The sequence below is a fragment of the Harmonia axyridis genome, chromosome 2 (genome assembly GCF_914767665.1).
Source record: "Harmonia axyridis chromosome 2, icHarAxyr1.1, whole genome shotgun sequence".
In the NCBI taxonomy this organism is placed as follows: domain Eukaryota; kingdom Metazoa; phylum Arthropoda; class Insecta; order Coleoptera; family Coccinellidae; genus Harmonia; species Harmonia axyridis.
In genome coordinates, this window is record NC_059502.1 from 37,238,121 (window position 1) to 37,256,554 (window position 18,434).

The following is an 18,434-nucleotide window of genomic DNA, read 5'->3' on the forward strand; positions in this document are numbered from 1 at the left end:
TGGTGCGGAGGATGCCATCCCGTGTTACAGTAGAAAACCCTCGAGTAAGTATAGAGTCCACTGGTGGAATGAGGAGGTGTCCAGGGCCATACAATTAAGGAGAAGCTTTTACAAAATTTATTGGAAATCCATCAATGGAAAACTGGATCGAAGCTAACCGTCTGAAAGCTCTGGCTAGAAATACAATAAGACGCACAAAAAAGGAGACGTTCAGATCTTTCTGTCTAAATTTGAGCTTTTCTGGCTCTCAGAACTCCTGGAAAATAATCAAAAAGTTCTATGGAGGATCCAAAACCCCTGTTTCTCCCCCTATTGATGACAATCTGTCCTGTCTGATCTTGGGTGGTTTTCAGACATCTCCTCTCTCTCTGGCTTACCAAACTGTATCAGTTCCTGTTGTCTTCACCCTGAGCGAACTTGACATGATATTGAAAACTACCAAAAACTCAGCACCTGGCCTGGATGGTCTAGGTTATCCACTTTACAAGAACCTTCCGACGTCTTACAAACTAAAATTGGTCAAGCTTTACAATGACATACTTGAAACAGGAATCATACCACAAGCAATGATAAAATATCGAATTATCCCTTTCCTGAAACCTAATAAACCGCCCCAACTCCCCGGTAGTTATCGTCCGATTTCTCTCGCCCCCTGCATAACGAAAATATTTGAGAAATTAATTAAAACCAAAATTGAACCTCTGATCGAGAAGAAGTTAGATGATGACAATATTTTTGGCTTCCGCAGAGGAAGATCGACATATGATGCTATTGCCACCTTTACCACCCTCGTCTATGAAGCATTTAATGCTGGTGAATATGTGATGGCGGCATTTATTGACATTAAATCAGCCTATGATCATGTTCGACTGGATGTACTCAAGGAAGATATGGAGGCATGCTCGATTCCACCAAGTTTGGTGAGAATCATCTGTAAACTTTTTGGGAATAGAGAACTATATATAAATAGCGCTATCTCTGGTGAACTTTTAGGTCCCCATAAGCCCAATACAGGACTTCCATAGGGATCAGTGCTTAGCCCAATATTATTCAATCTCTACATTAAATTGCCTGAATACCTACTCCCAGTAGAAGTAATTTGCATCTTGTTTGCAGATGATTTGGTGATCCTGATTCGTGGCAGAGATATCGTCAGGATGAAGATTACATTGAACACCGCTCTTAACAGAGTATCCCAGTGGATGAGTGATCGTAGTCTACACATTGCCCCAGAAAAGTCATCAGCTATGATACTGGCCAAGTCCAGACTACCTGTTTTCCCAGAGCCCTTGGCTCTGAACTCTGTTGACATACCATGGAAAACGACAACTAAATATCTTGGAGTAATGCTGGATTCAAAACTCAAGTGGAGACCACAGATTGATTCGGCCTGTGTAAGGGCAACAAATGCTCTAAATTGTATCAAGTCCATATCGGGGATATATTGGGGTTCGCATAGCAGTTCCTTACTACTATTATACAAAACACTGGTTCGCCCACACCTAGATTATGCTTCCTTGATCTATGGTAGGTGTGCCAAGGCTACTCTGGCCAAATTAGATCGTGTACAGTATGCTGCCCTTAGGGTAGTACTAGGAATGATGCGCTCAACGCCTATTAACATCCTGCTCTCTGAAAGTGCTGAAATGCCCCTGTATATTAGAAGGAGGTGGTTGGCTTACAAATATATTTCCAAGGTTTTTCGTCTTAAAGATCACACACTGTTGATGATGATGAGAGGAGCAGAGAATCTTAATGTACTGTGGTTTAATGGGACAATCCCACCTTATATAGAAGCTTACCTGGAAGTGATTAAAGAGCATGCGACCATCTGGCAGGCCAAATTACTCCCTTATTTCGAACTTCAGAATCATATAAGAACAAACACCATACCAATTTTCACATCAGGCCTTCCAAGGGGCGCGATCGACAACAATGCCAAGTTTCTGGAATATATTAACAACAAGTTTAGCGATCATGTATGCCTCTTCACCGATGCCTCAGTATCGACAAGACATCCATCAGTGGGGTATGGCATTTATTCCTCCACCCTCTCAATTAATATGAATGGTAGACTTCCTAACCATTGGTCCATCTTCCTTGCAGAAATATATGCAATTAGTGTAGCAGTGGATCTAGTAATATCCAAAAAGATACCAAAAACACTTATAGTAACTGACTCGCTTAGTGCACTAGAATACATAAAATCTGGGAAGTTTGATTCCAATGTAGATATAAACACTGTGGACATGCTGGAGAAGTTTTGGGAGGCCAAAAATTTAGATCTGAGAATAGCATGTTTGTGGGTGCCAAGTCACTCAAGCATCCATGGTAATGACATGGCAGATAGATTGGCTAATGAAGGTAGATTGATCTCCACTCCCCAAACACTAGTAGCAGGACCTAATGAACTGTGGCCTGCCTATAGAAGACAATTGAAAACACTATGGTGTAGGGACTTTGGCGAGTTGGGTAAACTTAAAGGTAAAATCTATGCTCAAATGGTCAATAATAGACCTTATATATTAAAACACTGGTTCCATAAGATTGACAGACCCAGGAGCTATATATCCACTATCTGCAGACTGCGATCAGGTCATTGTTCATCCCCATCCCACTTGTACAGGCTGAGAGTTGTTGATTCTCCCCTGTGCGAGTGTGGCGAGAATTTTGACTTTTATCACTTGTTTTTTGATTGCGATAGATTGAAATTACACTCTGATTTATTATATGAAAGTCTTACCCAGATGAACTTCAAACTACCTATTAATATTTACGAAGTTTTGTTTTCCGGTGAGATGGGAGCGTATGATGCGCTTTTTGCATTCCTGAAGGCTTGTCTGATGAAGTTGTGAGATAGTGGGTCAATCGGATGCCTGTATTTTTTTTTTTTTTTTTGCTGTTTGCGTGTAGCCCAATAACAGTTGTCAGCACGCATTACTACCTTTTGTATCCTTCCACTTGTATGATTGCCTTTCTGTCGCTGCTTTGCTCTAGCATGCTTGATTTATTATGGTTTATACTCGAATTTAAAATGGTTTTCCTTGTGGGATGATATAGGTCCAACCTAGACTCCGCAGCCCCAGGAATCATCCCACAATATCAGAAAGAGAGGATTAAAGCATCACATATTACAGACTTTGGGTACATAGCATCATTGCTGAGCCCAGTTCCCCCCTGGTTGGAGCAAGGGGCTTATTGCTATCCAGTGTGGGGTTTTTGTGAAAGAAGAAAGAAAGAAGTCTACATCCAATGCACAAAACGAATGGAAATTAGTGAATGATAATCGCAAACGGAAACCTCGGAAGACTACGATTTGCACTGGGATTAATGCCCCAAAACCAGGAAATACACCAATAATTACTGGTGCACCTAGAAAATGCTGGTTATACCTTGGTAAAATTGCAGGCAACATTTCAGAAGAGGCAGTTTCGGCATACATTGGTAATTTGGAAACTACGGCTAAAATTATTGTAAAGAAATTGAATACAGTAGGATCAAACTAAGCTTTCAGTTTAGGCGCTCCGAATGATGAAGTTTTAAAGTCATTGAATGATAAAGATTTCTGGCCGCCCGGTGCGATAATCAGACCTTTTAATTTCCAAAATTTTTTTCAGAGGGGGGAAAAAAATGCAAAGACAAAAATGAGAAACATAATAAATTCAGTATTCTTCATATTAATGTTCAATGTCTCCGTAATAAAATTGAACAGATTGAATCTTCAAATAATGATGAAGATATAATCTTATTTAGTGAACATTGGTTGGCAAATAACGAATTGGAGCAGATTAAAATAAATAATTATACTATTATTTTTCATTATGCGCGTAAGTATCATATTCATGGTGGTGTGGCAGCCGCTGTTAAAGATATTCATGCGGGTCTTCTTACACCGAAAAATGATATGGATTCAATGTCTGTAGAAATGGAACTTGAGGTATGTGGAATACAGTCAAAAAAATTGAAACTAATAATAATAACTATGTTTCGTCCTCCGCTGGGTTGCATTGAAACATTTCTTGATTTGACTTCTAACATTTTAGAGAGGGTAAATGTCCGTGATTCTAATGTTTTTGTATTAGGAGACTTTAATATCAACTTTTTAACAAACAATCCAATCAGATCTGCGATGACTGACCTTTTCTCTGCATATGGGCCTCATAGTATTGTAACCACATCGACTAGAGGAAGTGCATGTTTGGACAATATTTTTACTGATGTTTTTGAGTCCTCGGGATATGTTGTTGATCTTGGTTTCTCTGATCACTTTGCTGTAGAAACAAGTTATGTTTTTGGGGAAAAAATAAATAGAGCCAGTAAGATAACGCTGTGTAAACCTATAACTCAGTTGGGTTTAAATATGCTTCATCTCCTAGTGAGAGATATCATATATGTTGGGATTTCATTGATAATAGTGATATCTGCATTGATGAGAAGTTCAAGATGTTCGTCATTCTCTTGAAAAACTGTGCAGATCTAGCATTCCCACAAAAGAAGTATAAGCATTGTGTTGATATGATGCCAGTTTGTTGGTTCAATAATGATTTAAGGGAAATGAGAAAGATATTACATTTTTATAGAGATATTGCTGCAGTTGATGGGTCAACTAGCGTTCAAAAAAAAATTATGGATGTGATTTTGGAGCCCCTATCATTTGTTATCAACATGTGGCTCACTGAAGGGGTATTCCTCGCAAAAAATGCCAACTTGAAACCGTTATACAAGAGATCTGGAGATCTTGTCCACTATAATCAGAACAGAACTTATCGGAGGAATCTTTGAAACTTTAGATGTTTTTGACACGTCATGCCAAAGTCGAGTCAGAGAGACATTAATTTTTTCAATATTGCAGGACCGGACACATCATTCCTCAGAAATCAAAAGATGAAAATATCTCTTTGTATTTCGAATTTAAAATAATTGTTTAGATTTCCAGATTTTCCAGAGCATAAGTTCAGCTTCAATTCGAGGTAATGGAAACTCGGATTTTAATGAAAAAAACATGTTTGGATGTTTTCGTTCACTGATATGGTCGAGAGAGTGATCCGAAAGCAGTTTGAATATTCTATAAGTCGGCGGAATTAGATAAAAATTGAGAATTGAATCTTTTCACGATAAGAATTCCATTGAAGTTACATTTTTGGTGAATTTTGTAAATTATTAGAACTAACTTGGTTGTAAGTAACCTTCAAAAAAAATTAGAAAGGATTGGAGGAATTGTAATTTAGGATTTTCAAATATTGAAACTCCATACGAAAAATCGTAATTAGATTGAAGAGACTATCGACAATCAAATCTACCATAGCATGATTGGCGATACCCTGCAAGAACCTACAGTTGATATCTGGATTCTGCGAGTACTTTCAGGCCCGACGCCGGTGAAGATATTTTCCCGTGATCTGCTCGAGAGATATACATTCATTAACAACGACGAGACGACGACCGCAACTAGGGACATTTTCCGGGAATCGTCAGATTCTGCGACATTAGAAATCAAGACTTACAGAGTTTACTCTGTCTATCCAGCGATCTCTGCCTAAGAAACACCTTCTCACACCATCGGGTGAGAAATGAATCGGTTGCTTCGCGTCAACCCCTCTAATTACACCGGGGCCGATGTTGTGTGGCGCATACAGCCATAGCGCCATCTATGAGCAGAACGAGTCACTACAGTGTCAAATGGGGTCCTGGATACGGTTGAAACACTTTTTGTGGGTACGATTGAAACAATTATATTCGTTTCAAATTCAAAAACTTGTTTCAATTGTCTCTATTCGACACAAAATAAAATAATTATTTTATTTCCTTGTTGTAGATGCCAAGGGAATTTGCAAGAAAAACTTCGCTGGAACAAGTAGACTCGTCGGTAAAAGAAGAGGCTCATAACAGCGTGAAAGCCAATATTGTGATTTTGAATAATTTTTTTTATTTTCTTGATTTTAGAATCCTCAACACTTGTAGAAGAAAAATATTTTTTTATAATTTAAGAAACACTCCTTATTTACAATTTGATTTCTTTAATTGAAGACATTACATTTTGTTCGAAAACTGAGTAGATGTGATCTACTGTTGCTAAATTATGACCTTTAGTGTTATTTTCATATGTTTTAATTGACCCCCATCACTGTTTCAACCTCCCTTGGCATGGGGACAATTTAAACCATTTTAATTTTAATTTTTGATTTGACTTTACATGAACTCTCAAATGATGCTGTCAATCGGTAGATAGAAACACGACCTTTCATTAAACATATCTAATTCGGTGTTCGGTTCGGAATTGACAGTGCTATTTATCGAATGTTTCGACAAAGATGTTATCATCTTCAGAAACTGAATGTTGTTTTATAAAGTTGCAACAAAATTTCTGTAGCTTGAAGTGTGGTTACTACGAGTAGGTACACCGTGAAGTTAAAAAACTTCAAATTCTACAATTAGATATAAAATAATTCAATGGAATGATGATTTCTCTCAAAGCTTTCTACATTTTGAATTAGGAATGTGAAGTTGGATTACATTTTTGCTGTTATCATCCAGAGCATGATACCTACTAATAAACCCAATTTCGCCAATTTAAAAAACAATCACATCCGTCAATTTTTCAATGAGGGCAAAAATACAAAAGGGAATTGGACAAATCATTTCTATTGAGACTCAGAGGTAAGTAAAATTAAAAACGTTCTCGTGGGCCCTGAAATTCAGATTTTGTATACCCTTGGGTGTTCAATAGCTACGCCCCTCTCATCGTGTACTCGGGTTGAATTCGAGACCGAAATAAATGGGAAAATATACAACGCAAAATTTCTGGCATAGGGATGAGCCGCGATTGTATGAATTCGAATGAATTGAATTACATTTAAGGTTCTGTTTTCTTTAGAAAAATCCACAGCAGATTCATTTTGAGAGAATCTGGCAGTAGGTATTATTCACTGAAACCTTGAATATAATTTTTTTTGTGGATGTGTAGGTTATATCATTCGGATGATAATATTTTTTTCGATTTTCAGAGTTTTCAAATTTCTTATAATAATAATAATGAATAATAATAAAGGTTATTTATTTCCTACAGGTATATACCCAATCACAAAAAATCTTACAACTATCATTACATTTCATCATATAATTAATACCAAGAAAAAAAAAAAATTATATATATATAAATATATATATATATATATATAAATATATATATGAAAAAATAAATAAATAAATTATATATATATTAATATATATATATATATATATATATTGAAAGTGTAATTTTCTTGGGTTTAGAGCACATTAAAATTCAAATATTTATATTTTATTCAGTGAAATCGACATATGTTTCGGCGTAAATAAGCCTTTTTTTTTTTACGCCGAAACATATGTCGATTTCACTGAATAAAATATAAATATTTGAATTTTAATGTGCTCTAAACCCAAGAAAATTACACTTTCAATACATCAAATATAGCACAAGAAATATTACTTTTCCTATATATATATATATATATATAAATATATATATATATATATAAATATATATATATATAAGTATATATATTTTTTTTTTTTTTTTAATCACCGTTTAACGGGTTGGTGCCTGAGCCAACCGGGCCGACGAAGCCAAGGTTGTCTCAGGAGGTATATATATATATATCCACATATATACACATACATAATACATGCATATGAAAAATTAAATTTGACAAAAATTTAGAAGTAAAAATAAAGTAAACGGAACATACAATGGTGGAATTAATATAGGTAACAAAAACCATACACGAAAATGTTTTCAATATCAAACACCAAAATTTCCTAAACCAACCAATACACTACGTTTTAACCAAGTAAATAATCCAAAAATCTCCCTTTAAGAAAAGCAAAACTATCACAATTTATATCACAACAACCAGAAATATCATTGAACAACGAACACATATGCCTTATAGGTGACTGAATAAGAGAATTCGTTCTAGGAGTACTCAAGTAAAATACATGTTTGGATCTACCTCGGAACCAAAAAACTCACAGATGCAAGAAGATCAGAACAATCTATGTTACCATGCAAAAGGCTATAAAGAAACTTCAGGGATAATAGCTTAATTGTATTCTCAAGCGATAATACCCCAAACCTATCCAACAAAAGGATCTGATCGAGGCCCCTCATCGGGTAAACACCATCCTCCCTCCAAACTAAATATTTCAGAAATTTCCGCTGCATAGATTCTAAATGACGACGATGGATGTTATAGATAGGGTGCCAAATAATACAGCCAAAAATCATTCTGCTTTTAACCAATGATTCAAATAATTTTAGAAGTGTTCCAGTGTTCACAAAGCATCTAGCATTTCGCACAATAAAACCAAACACCTTAAAAGCAGAAGTTAAAGCCGAGTTTATATGAGGGACGAAAATTAAATGCTGGTCAAATACAATGCCAAGATCCCGAATCTCGTCGACCCTACTCAAAACAGATTCACCAATAGTATACTCAAAGTATAAAAAATTTTATATTAGTCTATTGCCATATTGAGTCTTCCAACTTAGTAAAAAATTTAATATTTAAATTCTTGTGAGAATATTGATATAATAATCTTATATGGATAAAACATGATTACCAGAAAGGAGACAAGAAAGGAGGGGCTTTTGATGCATAAACCACTACAGAGGGATTGAAAATATCGAGATTCTAGACAAAGGTGAAATATTTCCTTTTTAAGAATAATCATTATGAATCATATATATTAGTTAGATCATTACGGGTTTTCTCGTTTTTGTTTAGTCGGTTTTCACCTAAATTTCGTCCACAACTACGGTAAGGCTCTTCGTTAGTAAATCGTTACTTCACGCAGCAACTTTTACAAACAGTTACCGTACGGAAAAAATTTCATGGAATACAAAACATCCCAAATAAAATAAAGAATCATGATAATTGGGAAGAACTTGCTGTGGAATTTGAAGCGGCAGTATATGAGTGCAAGAAAAAGATAATGGTCTTTTAAATATAACACTTCTACTAGTATACAACTGAGACAGCCACCACCATCTTTTTGCTCGATTTTTTTTATTCAATGCATGTGTAAATTAAGCTGCTGCAGCAACCTCTATAACACACAAGCAAGATTCAACTGTTCCGTTGTAAAGACGGAACGGCAGTATCTTAAAGTTTGAACTGCATATTAAGCTACAAATTAAATATGCAAAGCATCTCAACATAAAATATGTATTTTCACATAACATCATAAGTTAACGAATATTCTGCAATTCTATTTTTCTATTTATGTAAATATCAACATGATGAAATATGTACATGATATCAAAAATCTAACATGACATCTATAAAAAGAAAGAATTGAATTATTCTAAATCGAAAATGATAAAAAAATCATTTTCAATTTGATTCACTTACGTCTTCGTTGTCAGGTTTTACAAGATTCACAACCATATTTTCTATGGTCGACTCCATAATGTTATAAAGTCATCACGTGATTTTTCAATCTCTATAGGTACTTCTTTCGTCATTTCCTACCATTTGAAAATTTCGACGATGAATAAATTAAGATCTACCTACACTGTTGGATTTAAATGAAAACATCCTCATTCTGTTGCCAGTGTGATCACGTCACTCTTTTAGGGACGAACGAAGGATGGTTTTCATGACCGTTAGACCAATATGAGTTGTCTCATGAGCTAAAAATGCTATTTAATTTGTTTATATTGCTCCGTCTTATATTTGAACGGACTATAATTTTTCTGTCTCAGATTCGAAATTTTTCACTTCACTGTATAAGATGCCTTGTAGCATATAACAGTCTGCCAATTATATTTATATTAAAACGAGTATTTCATTAATGGTTATCGTTAATTTGTTAGACTTAGGAAATTCGGTTTATCTAAGCTTTTTCTGAAGATCTCCAAATGGCAATACTTCATATTTCAGTTTCAAATGAGAAAGGAAAGAATATATAAATCATTTCCACTGTACGGTTTGTTCGGTTTCGGAGAACAAACCCTTATTGAAGATACGTAATAGGTACCTAGATTGAAAACTCTCCAAATGAGAAAATTGCAGGACGACCAAGAGTTTCCGAAAGTTCGACTTTTCAAATAATTCAATTTTTTAGTGGAACTGGAACGGAAAGGAAGGAGACGATTATGATGAAGTGAGAGTATGGATCGATGAGTGGTCAATTTCATTTCCTCTTCATTTGTACCCTTGAAAGTTTTGGCTGACATAGGAAGCCAATATGTTGAGTGCTTCGATGTGAAGAATTTTTGTTAACAATATTTGTTATTTTTTATCTCATACAAAAATTTATGTACAAACTGATTGACCAAGTATTTCATCAAATGTTAATTTATTTATTTATTTATTTAAATTAACGTGTCTCGACAGCTATGGTCATTGACACAAGATCACATTGAAAGTAGTCAATATTACATCAAAAAAGATTTAAATAATAGGCTAACAGGGTGAACTTAGTACATCATGTTAATGAATTCGACAATTAGGCGAAAAAATTCTAAATATTCAAATTTTCTTATTTAATCGGGAATTGCTCAAATAAATATAATTCGTTCAATACAATATGCATTCTAATAATTCAGTGAAGTTGTGCCTTTGGAAAAATATCACAATCTGACGTCGTGTAAGCACGTTGGGCATACGTAAAAATTGGGTACACTCCCTCTATCTGAATTTATTATTTTATAGGTGTGATCTTTCTCCAAGAAAATTTCAAATGTATACAAATATTATACATTGATATACATTGGACTCTTGTTCTCGAAACATCACGGGACCAAGCTTTTCCGTCGAATTACGGATAGTTCGACATAGGCATAGTTCGAGTTTTACAGGTTATTCTTGATTAAATTCGACTTACAGAGGTACTGATATATGGAGGAAAACCAAATGGAAATTCAAGTTATAGAGGTGAAGAATAGTGATATTTGTTCCATATAGTAGAATTAGATAGTATACATATTTTATGAATTTACTGAAAAATGAATTGACAACAGAAAATTTCTTAATCAAATAGACTAACGACTAACGAATATTTGAAGTTTGTCTGATGAAGAAATCTGATTTGGACTTCGAAACGTCAAAAAAGTTAATTAATACAAAGTGTTATTGTTCGTTTCTTTTTAGGCAACATTTTTTTCAACCTGGCAACTCCTGACAAATTATTGCAATTATATGCGCAGGAGAAATGTATTCAAATTTTTAAGCATGTTTCAGCAATTAAGAGTAAAAACTCTAAATAAGTTTTTCGTAAAAATTTCAATATTCTGACAGGTCTTTCAGAGGCTTAGAAGAAAAAATGAATTTCCTACAGCCGTTACAAAACTAAACAAAAAACCAAACTAAACTCTATAAAACCTCACGCTGCATATTGCACCATTAAATACGCTCGATTAACCGACACGTTTCGACTTGAGCGGCTACATTTGGAATTAACTCAATTAACTACTTAGAACTTAGAACTTCTTTCTCTTTTGCAGTCAGACTATTAGCCATTTACTGCTCCATCTCAATATAATTCACCTCTGGTGAGTTATTTTGATTATGCTTTAGCAGGTGGCAATATGCCACTCGGAAAGTTTATGTAATCATGACACAATCTTTGTGCCAGTAAGGTTTTGGTTCAACACACACTTCCTAGGGAAATGCCATCTTCGGTAGATTGTGTTTTCTAGGAGCTTTTTCATCGTAGTCGCAAGCCTTCCTTATTAGAGGGTGTGCATGAGGAAAGACCAAGGAAAAGTTGGAGGGAAGGCGTCGACAAAGAAATGAGAGACACCGGATAAGGCGAAGAACTATGGAGAGATCGGGCCCATCATAGATGTTACTGTTCCGGCCGATGATAACATCAGTAAGGCATACACTGAGAAGCTCACAAAATACCATGATTTGGCTTTTGAAATGAAGGAAATGTATAGATTGAACACAGTTCTTATTCTCCCACTGATCATTACCACCAACGGATTGGTGGAAAGTCACCTTCCAGACAATATAAAACTCCTTGATCTAGACCTTGAGTTGATCAGCACAGCTCAGAAGGAGGTAATACTGTGGACAACAAGGATTGTCAGGATGGTTTTGACAACAACCTAGGAGAGCCTTGGTCGTGAGTCGACCCGGCTCTTTTCTACGGAGCTAACCCATTATGGTGATTAGAAAAAAAAAAATATATATATATATATATATATAATTCGTAAGAAAATTATTGATCGCAATATATCTAATAGATAACAATGTTAGGATGTTTCGAAAGCTTGGATGTTATAAAAGTGTATCACTGAATTTCCTAGATCGAAACATCCTAACATTGTTATCTATTATATATATATATATATATATATATATATATATATATATATATATATATATATATATATATATATATATATATATATATATATATATATATATATATATATATATATATATATATATATATATATATATATGTCTCCAGATAACAGTCGTACTATAAATATCGTGAATCTTTAAGATTCACGATATATATATATATATATATATATATATATATATATATATATATATGAACTTTGTGTGTTCCGGATTGGACCGCGTCTAATATTTTGTCGTGTTCGACGTTTCGGCTCCGATTTTGGAGCCATTTTCAAGAACCGTTGACTTTACGCCGGGGTCTCAATCTGCCTACTCCCCAGGTATCATCAACAAGATAACCACACCTACGAGAATACTCTTGTTGCATTACTTAGTGAACAATGACAATTGTTTACGTGCGAAAATTTGCTATTTTGTTGTCTACTTTCAGGATATCTAGTTGAATATAGAACAAAGTCGGCTTGAGTGATCCATCCAAGCTGCATATCTCCGAAAAAAGCAATAAGATCAAAATAATGATCAAATTTAATTATGCTATCCATTTATGCAGACCGCAATATATTAAACTATGTATTCATTGATTGGAAAACAAAGGAATTTAGTATTTTTTTTTCCATCTCCTAGGTATTTTTCGAATAAAACGGCGGATGAAGGATGAATTGGAAAAGACGAAATATCTTCCATGAAACAGCTGAACTTTTTGTTGGTTATCGTATATTCGACAATTTATCAGTTTTCCTCAGTCACGATATTCACCCTCTGGTATTCATTAAAGAGAATCAGAAACTCATTCGAATTCAATTTCGCTGTAGCGTTTTCCACTTTGAGTCTTTCGCTTGCTTTTTATTCCTCTTTCAAAATATAAATACTTCATCATTCCTCCCATTTGAATTTTCGCAATTAAGAAATGATTGTTGGATTCCCAAATGGATATTCAATTTTATATTCTGCTAGCTTTGTGCTTGATGGATGGATTGGACTTGGTAATGAGAATTATGAGCTAAGTTGTACCCGAGAATATTTCATCATGAGAAGTTTTCTTCCAATAGTGCTTTTTTGCTTAGTTTCTGAAGTTCTGCACTCCTGATTTGAGATCGGGAGTTCGAGTCACATAATGTAATAAATAGACACATATTTCAACCTGACCTTCTGATAGGCTTTATAGAGTATTATTTCTGAAAAAATATTGCCGCGAAAAATTCTCTTCGAAACAATTTACGAGAAAGCATACAATAAAAGTATACCAGGTGGTTCAAAACGGTGAATTTAAAACGCCCGAGGAATCGAATGGACCCATCAGATTTTGGACCCAAAAGGGCCTTATACGAGATATGAGGCTCAAATTTGAAATTTCAAATGTAAACCCATCTTTTTTATAGCAGATTCGGATTCAGCGGGAAATCTTACATCCGGATCGAAATTTCATATATCATGGCAATGCTGTCATTCAATTTTGAAATTTTGTTATCTTGTGCAGCAATCAAATTCATCACTTCACGAAACTTAATTCCAACTAACATTATATATATTATGAATATTTCATCTACTACAATCATTTACTACATTTTAATTTTAAATATTATCTTTGAAACCAACTGAGATATAAGTGAATTATCTTTTATTTCCTATAAAACTCTACGACTCAGAAATTTTGATTCTAGAAAAATCATAACAGTTTATAATCGTATAAACAGTATATACAGGGTGTTTCAAGTTCGACTGCCTATTAGACATTTTTGGAGAACGGGGGCCTATTTAAAATCTGAAAATTCGGAATATGACATTGTTCGTGATGCTTTATTCAGCTAATTTTCGTATCTCCGGTTATACAAGAAATGAAAAAAAAAATTTTTTTCATTGTATGTCTCAGATATTATCAAGATTTTCATTCTCAATTACTCCTCCCTAAAATTTTTGTGTTAGTCCTTATAGTTTTCAAATATTAAGAAAAGAACGAAAAAAAGGGAATTATTTTTACTGTGGATATCCTATGCGTATACTTGATTCACTTTTTCGAACCAGAATGATGTAGGAATATCGTGCATGTCTTGAACTTGAGAAATATCATCTCAGGGTGTTTCAAATGTTGTGCCAAAAATTGTGAACAAAATTTGATTATAACTTTCGATTTTCAAATTAGAACCCTATATTTCTATGATTGGATTTTACGGAGGAAAATAATAATAAATAATGTCCAAACATGATTATGCTCCCAAATTCAATAGTTCAAGAGTTATTCGAGATTTTATGAATGTATGTTATACCCCTGTATAGTATATGCAGTAGTACATATGTATACCTACAGGGTGAGTGTTTAATTTCTACATTTGGATTTCAGAGATAATTTTGTTCAATTACACATCATTAGAAAACGAAACATTATACGAGAAAATATGAAGAATACTTTCAACTTTCAACATGGTAAAATATTCATTAATAAGCGTTCAAATTATTCTCAAAGGTTGGGTCCTTCGATTTTTGTTTTTTGATTGAATATAATGGTCATAATAAAGAATATGGAAGATGTTGAACTTGGTGTTCGGAGAAGATTAATCTCAGCAAGGAAGATCTATATTCCGAAAATTATTTTTTTCGATAAAACCATTCGCGAGAAAATTATATTTTTTCATGGATTTTCAATGGCCTGTACTTTTTCAACCGAACTGAATCGAAAGAAATGGCAAATGAGGTGAAGTTAAGAATAATGATATGAATTTAAACTTGTTTTAAATCTCATTAATAGATGAGAATACATGATAATAATCATGTAGGTGGGAGAAGTATAAAAAATTTGAAGATAATAATAATAATAGTGCCTTTATTGCAAATAATACATAAACCCAAAATAAAAAAAATATAAAAAATTAAATAAAATACAAATATCCTGGAAAATACAAAAAATTATATTATTTATATTTAAACAAGAAATAATAACCCAGAAATAGCAACAGTGAACTCACATCAACAAATCATCTGTTCCCTTAACAAATACTAGGGCGAACTCAGTAAAGATGTAGTGTAATGATGTAATAAATTGCATGACTTCTCAATAATGGCATAAATAATACTAAGCTTTTTTCAACAAAATTGAAAATCTAAATGTCGCTACATTCAACACTGAAGAACGAAATCAAATATTAGACAGGATCATTGCAGTCGAGGTAATATTATGAGACACGATTGTAATATAATAGAATCCACTGGTTGAATCTTCAGATATGAACATTTTTCCCAGTACTCACTTCCCTTCATATGAAATAGGCGAGGATTCACCATGTCTGATTTTTACTTGTAGCAATATATCAGGCTCGCATACGAAAGCGGAACCAGAGAGAGGGACTCAAATGTAAATACATACTACTAGGGATGCGGCATCATTCAAAAAGAAGACAAGATTTATAGCGATTATATTTTATGAATCGCATTTGTTGTTTTTTTTCCGACTTCTTGCTCTCTGCGGGGAAATGTAATATGTAATATAACCTTGATCTTGTGACTGTAAAAGTTAGACAGATACCCTTTTTTATCAAAATCGAGTTCCTCTGTTCGACGGTGTATCCTGAATCCCTGAATGTGTGAACCAGATTTTGCCACCTATGCGAAAATGGTTGATTTTGAAAATTTTGATTTGGTGTAGGCATCTCTTATAACTACATATTATCCTTTCCAAGATTTTGGGGCGCAGAGTTCTAATCTCATCAGAATTGTAGACTGATAAACTAACTACCTCAGGAGTGTAAAAAAAGTCTTGCGGCTATCTATATTTCCATCCGTGAAAATCTCAAAATGAATATTAAATTCATGAGAAGAATTTCCAGCGAAAGTGTATTGTTTACAAAAAATTGATAACTAAAAGAACACGCCCAATATGCGATCTGACTTTCCTTTGCCGATGTAGAGATCAAGGGGTCATTTCAGTAATTACAAAACTGATATATCATATTATAAATACATAATATTTCAAAAGCCTAGCCTGGCTCTCTTACGTGAATCTATCAAAATAACAAGACAGCAATTATATTGGATGAGCAGAGAATTATACATCTTACATTTGTCTTTCGGAAATAGTCTATATAAGAATTGTGGTGCAGAGTGAAACATTTGGCATTCTGGAGAGAATGTATCGAGATGGATATAAGAACAGAGAGTCAACAGAAGAAATATGAGAGATTATATACCAGGCAAATAATGTCTCGTATAACAACCAGAACACCAAGATAGTCCACAATGTGCATGAAAATTCGTTATTAGAAAGAGGTTTTAATTTTGCTATTTTTCCATAACGAATACCTACCAATCTAGGAAATCATCTCATCGGTTGAGCCAACCTTGAAGAATATGCCGTCTGAAACAATAGATATTATGAGGACTGAAATCGTACATGTTCTCAACTATGCAAAGCCTTCTAACCCTAATACGATACGAGAAATATGATACATGTTTATATTTATTTTTTTTTATATATTTTATATAAATATAATATAGTATTGAGGAACTTAAAAATAATGAAAAAGTGATTATCCTCCCGGTTGATAAAGGTAACGCCACAGTTGTAATGGACATCGAAGAATATGATTCAAACATGAACAAATCTTATCTGACATCTGCTATAAAATAATCCAGAGGGATCCAACCACATATCTAGAAGTCGATACAAGAGCCAAAATTTAAAACTTGAATATGGATGAAGAGCTAAAGAAACAACTTATACCCATAGAAAATTCATCCAGATGTCCAAAAATCTACGGTCTACCTTAAATCCAAAAACCGACAAACCACTACGTCCAGTTGTGAGCTATATCGGTTCACCTTTGCAGAAGTTAACCTTTATGTAATGGCAATGATTCAGAAATGAGGAAATTAGGTGCCGTTCTAGTTGAAGCGGAGAGATTTTGAACGTTGTTTGCTTGTGAACAGCTGCTTGCAAGGCAAATACGGAAGGAATATCTGCATCCCATTTTTACTTGAATCGAAAAATGGGTGCAATTAAATATTCCCAACCACAGAAAAATTATGGAGATATCCAAGCCATGCTTTTACGTTGACAGCCGAATATGTTTTTATCCCGATAGAGGATACAGTTACGACTCTCTTTTGGATGAGTTCAATTTCATTTCGCTCAGAAAGGTCCGCGAAATTAATGATTTGGTTTTCCTTTATAAAATAATTCACGGACGTATCGATTCGCCAATTCTTCTTTCGTCAATATGTTTGAATGTTCCTCGTTTTACATCCAGATCACATTTAACTTTCCATATTGATGTACCTAATACTCAGCATCATTTTTATTGTCCACTTACGTCAATGTGCAGGAGTTATAATAATCTTCAGAATGTAGATATATTCTTCTTGTCTTTATACCAATTTAAGCACTTATTGTTCAGTGCACTTCAGAATTGAATTATATTTTTTAAAAACTTTTGTAGTAGGCTTATCATGATTTATTTCTTTTCTTTTTTTTTGATAGTATAATTATTGTATAATTTAATAGATAGTTTAATTATGTACACCTGTAATTGGGCTTTATGGCCTGTTGGATGTATTATTTTCAAAATAAAAAAATAAAAATAAAATAAAAATAAAATAAAATAAAATATAATATTCACGGTTCCAAGGTCATGCTTAGTATTTGGTGGGACCAGCTCGGGGTAGTGTATTATGAATCAAAACTGACTGAGAAAACCACAGACGATCGTCATGGAACGTAATTAATGCGTTTGAGCCAGGCATTGAAAGACAAACGGCCGCATTACAACAAGAGACATGATAAAGTGATTTTAGAGCATGACAATGTTTGACCCCATGTTGCAAAAGTGGTCAAGACATACTTGAAAACGTTGAAATGGGGAGTCCTACCCCACCCGCTGTATTTTTCGAATACCCTCCCTTTTACTATCACTTGTTTCGATCAATGACACACGGCCTGTCTGACCAGAACTTCCGGTTTTATGAAAAAGTAAAAAATTCGATCGATTCGTGTATCAAAAGATGACCAGTTTTTTGGACTCGAGATTCATACGTAGTCCAAAGGATAGCAGAAGATAGTAGCCAGCGATGGACAATACATTCAAT

General features: G+C 34.1%; 2 protein-coding genes across 4 annotated transcripts in view; one reads left to right on the forward strand and one right to left on the reverse strand.

The window, feature by feature from the left end:
• Nucleotides 1-18,434, reverse strand: part of LOC123672345 (glutamate receptor ionotropic, kainate 2) — a 730,109-nt gene that overhangs the window by 426,088 nt on the left and 285,587 nt on the right. The gene's annotated exons all lie outside the window — the stretch shown is intronic.
• On the forward strand, nucleotides 1,934-3,236 carry LOC123672352. The gene is made up of 2 exons (XM_045606435.1): nucleotides 1,934-2,484; nucleotides 3,061-3,236. The coding sequence occupies exons 1-2, from the start codon at nucleotides 2,064-2,066 to the stop codon at nucleotides 3,069-3,071; spliced, it is 432 nt and encodes a 143-aa protein (XP_045462391.1). The 5' UTR covers nucleotides 1,934-2,063; the 3' UTR covers nucleotides 3,072-3,236.